Below are 2,643 nucleotides of genomic sequence, written 5' to 3'. Positions count from 1 at the left end.
AAATAATAATAAAATATTATTATTAAATTTATTAATATTAAAATAGAATAATGTGAAAAATTTAAAAAGTAAAAGAATACAATAATCAAATAATAAAATGAAGAACATTTTTATTTAATTTTGAACAATCAATTATTTTTGAGATTATAGTTTAGAAAAATGCTATATTTATTTCTATTATTATTATATATATATTATATAATCATATATATATGCATATATCATATATATTACATTAGTAGATGTGAATTCACTATATTTTTTATTTTTAATAATTATATATAAAAAAAAACATAATTTTTTACAAATACTTGATATTATTATTATTATAATAATATCATAATAAACTCTATTTGTTCTTGATAATCTAAAAATATTTTTAACTATTAAAGAAAAAAAATATTAAAATATTCATATATATATACCATAGCAAAACCAGAAAGTAGAGCAGACGTCTTGCTTGACGCTTTAAGTTTCGCTCGGCTGAGTTGTAATTTTCTCCAAGAGAGATAACCCGGCGTGTGAAGGCCATCTCCTGACTGTGACATCTTTGACTAGTTTATAAAAGAAAAAAACAAACAATATAGAGAAATTATATAAATATAAAGTTTGTAAAATAAAATTGAATGAAAGCAAATGATTGCACAATATGTTTAATCGAAAACAGTATGCTAATTTGTCACTGTGCCTCAGGCATCTCGTGACAATTATACAATCTAATTGAAACTGCTGATCTATATTATTGGGCAATGTAATATAATTAAATTAATTAACAGAATTATTTTTTAATATATTTATAAGTTGCGTTAAATAATATAATGATTTTTTATATCTTATAGATATTTTATAGATTTTCTCAAATGAGTTTACATGAAATTATATTTAACTTCTTAATATGTTAATTTGATATTAGCCAAAAGAAGAAACTCTGAATATATTGCATTGCTATTAATATGCTAATTTTTGTTAGTATATATGTGTGCATTTTCTTTTCCTTATAAATAAATAATATATAAAATTTAAACATTTTATATATTCAGCTAAAAATGTTATATAAGATATTACAACAAAATTATTAGACAACTACAAATTATATAAATTCATAAAAAACTTACATGTATTAAAATGATTTATTTTTAAATTTGAATCACAATTATTAACTTGCAAATATAAATCCTAACTCATATTTTTTTGTCTTGAAATAGCGATCAATATATTCATATGAGATTTTAGATTTATGATATATGTTCATGTAGCAAAATCATTGTTGAAAATACATCAGAATAATTGCATATCCAGGGTTACTGAGTATCCGGATAATTGGCGCTCAACTGTACAAGCACGTAAGAAATAAAGACACGTACCGAAAGTAGATGGCAACGTTGGTGCCAATGGGAGAACTTGCCAAAAGTCCTGTGTAGGACAAAAACCCAACGGGTGCTGAACGAAACAAATAACAAGGAAAATTAATGAAAAGATATAATAAAAATAAAAAAAAATTCAACTACTAGATTGATATATCTGCAAAATTTGGCAAGCGATAGAATGATAAAATATCATATTAAAAAAAAAAAAATCTTAATTTCTAAACAACGTAAATATTTTAAAATTATTATAAAATTAAATTTCTTCAATTAAAAAATAAATAAATAAAAAAAAAGAAAATATTCTCTTTTTATGCCTTACTTTTATATAATTAATTAACTTTTTTGATCATATAATTTTTGCTATATTTAGATCAATATAATTATTTTAGATTATGATTAATCATAATCTAAATCAATTTAAATTATCGTTTCCCGTATAATATACATCCGTAGATAATATAAACATATTTTTTTAGTTACTATGAAACTATTAATATATTATGTGTTTGTGCTTTATGTAAGTTGAATTTGCGGACATAGAATAGTTAACACGAAGATAATTATGCGGCCGATATGATTGCCGGATAAAGATGTTGTATTATCAACAGTGATAATAAGTAAGTAATATTGTAATTCGTACAATTCCGATTGAATTTATCAGTATTTTTAAGGATTTCTTGAATATAAAATAATACATATTCAATTTTCTGTTTCTATCGACGAACATTAATATACGAATTCTTTTCCGAATAACAATCATCGACAATTCTCATGAATTTCAATCTAATTTCCTGATTATGAAATCATCAACGGAATGAATTTTAAACAATAATATAAAGAGAGAATGATTTATCAAATAAAAACAAGCAACAAGCAAATTGATCCTTGTTATTGAAGTTCAATTGTAAAACAAAGAGACGTAAAAGATTTGATATACATTTTCATTTGAAAACCATAAAATAGTTATGATTGATTTAATGTGTGAATTTTATGTTTATACGAAATTGTTCCAATATCTGAAATTTTAAAATATATGTAATTAATAATTTAACTAATAATAATTTAAATAAAAAATATTAGATAATAATAATAATAATAATATTAGATAATTTTGATTAATAATACAATTTTATCTATTCATGTATTTTATTGAAATATACATTGTATAATTATATATATATTTAATTTTATAATTATATATATAATTAAAATATAAATATTATATATATAATATATATTTAATTATATAATTATATATATATTTATATATATAAAT

At 20.5% G+C, this 2,643-nt stretch overlaps 2 protein-coding genes across 6 annotated transcripts in view; one reads left to right on the top strand and one right to left on the bottom strand.

Moving 5' to 3' along the window:
• Nucleotides 1-2,643, top strand: part of LOC102681184 (SEC14-like protein 2) — a 26,084-nt gene that overhangs the window by 6,189 nt on the left and 17,252 nt on the right. Inside the window, exon 1 of one of the 2 annotated variants that reach the window (XM_006609762.2) lies at nucleotides 2,413-2,463. The exons of the other annotated variant lie outside the window; for it this stretch is intronic. The gene's annotated coding sequence lies outside the window, so the exon portion shown is untranslated. Of the gene's footprint in view, nucleotides 1-2,412; nucleotides 2,464-2,643 lie in introns of those variants that run through there. 2 annotated transcript variants of the gene reach the window in all.
• Nucleotides 1-2,643, bottom strand: part of LOC102680879 (calcium release-activated calcium channel protein 1-like) — a 12,936-nt gene that overhangs the window by 2,195 nt on the left and 8,098 nt on the right. For all 4 annotated transcript variants that reach the window (XM_006609758.2, XM_006609759.2, XM_006609760.2 and 1 more), the window contains exon 3: nucleotides 426-554. In XM_006609758.2, the coding sequence (XP_006609821.1) occupies nucleotides 426-554 (129 nt within the window). The remainder of the gene's footprint in view (nucleotides 1-425; nucleotides 555-2,643) is intronic.

This window comes from Apis dorsata, unplaced genomic scaffold (assembly GCF_000469605.1).
Source record: "Apis dorsata unplaced genomic scaffold, Apis dorsata 1.3 scaffold_59, whole genome shotgun sequence".
NCBI lineage: Eukaryota > Metazoa > Arthropoda > Insecta > Hymenoptera > Apidae > Apis > Apis dorsata.
This window is presented reverse-complemented; position numbering and strand designations above follow the sequence as displayed.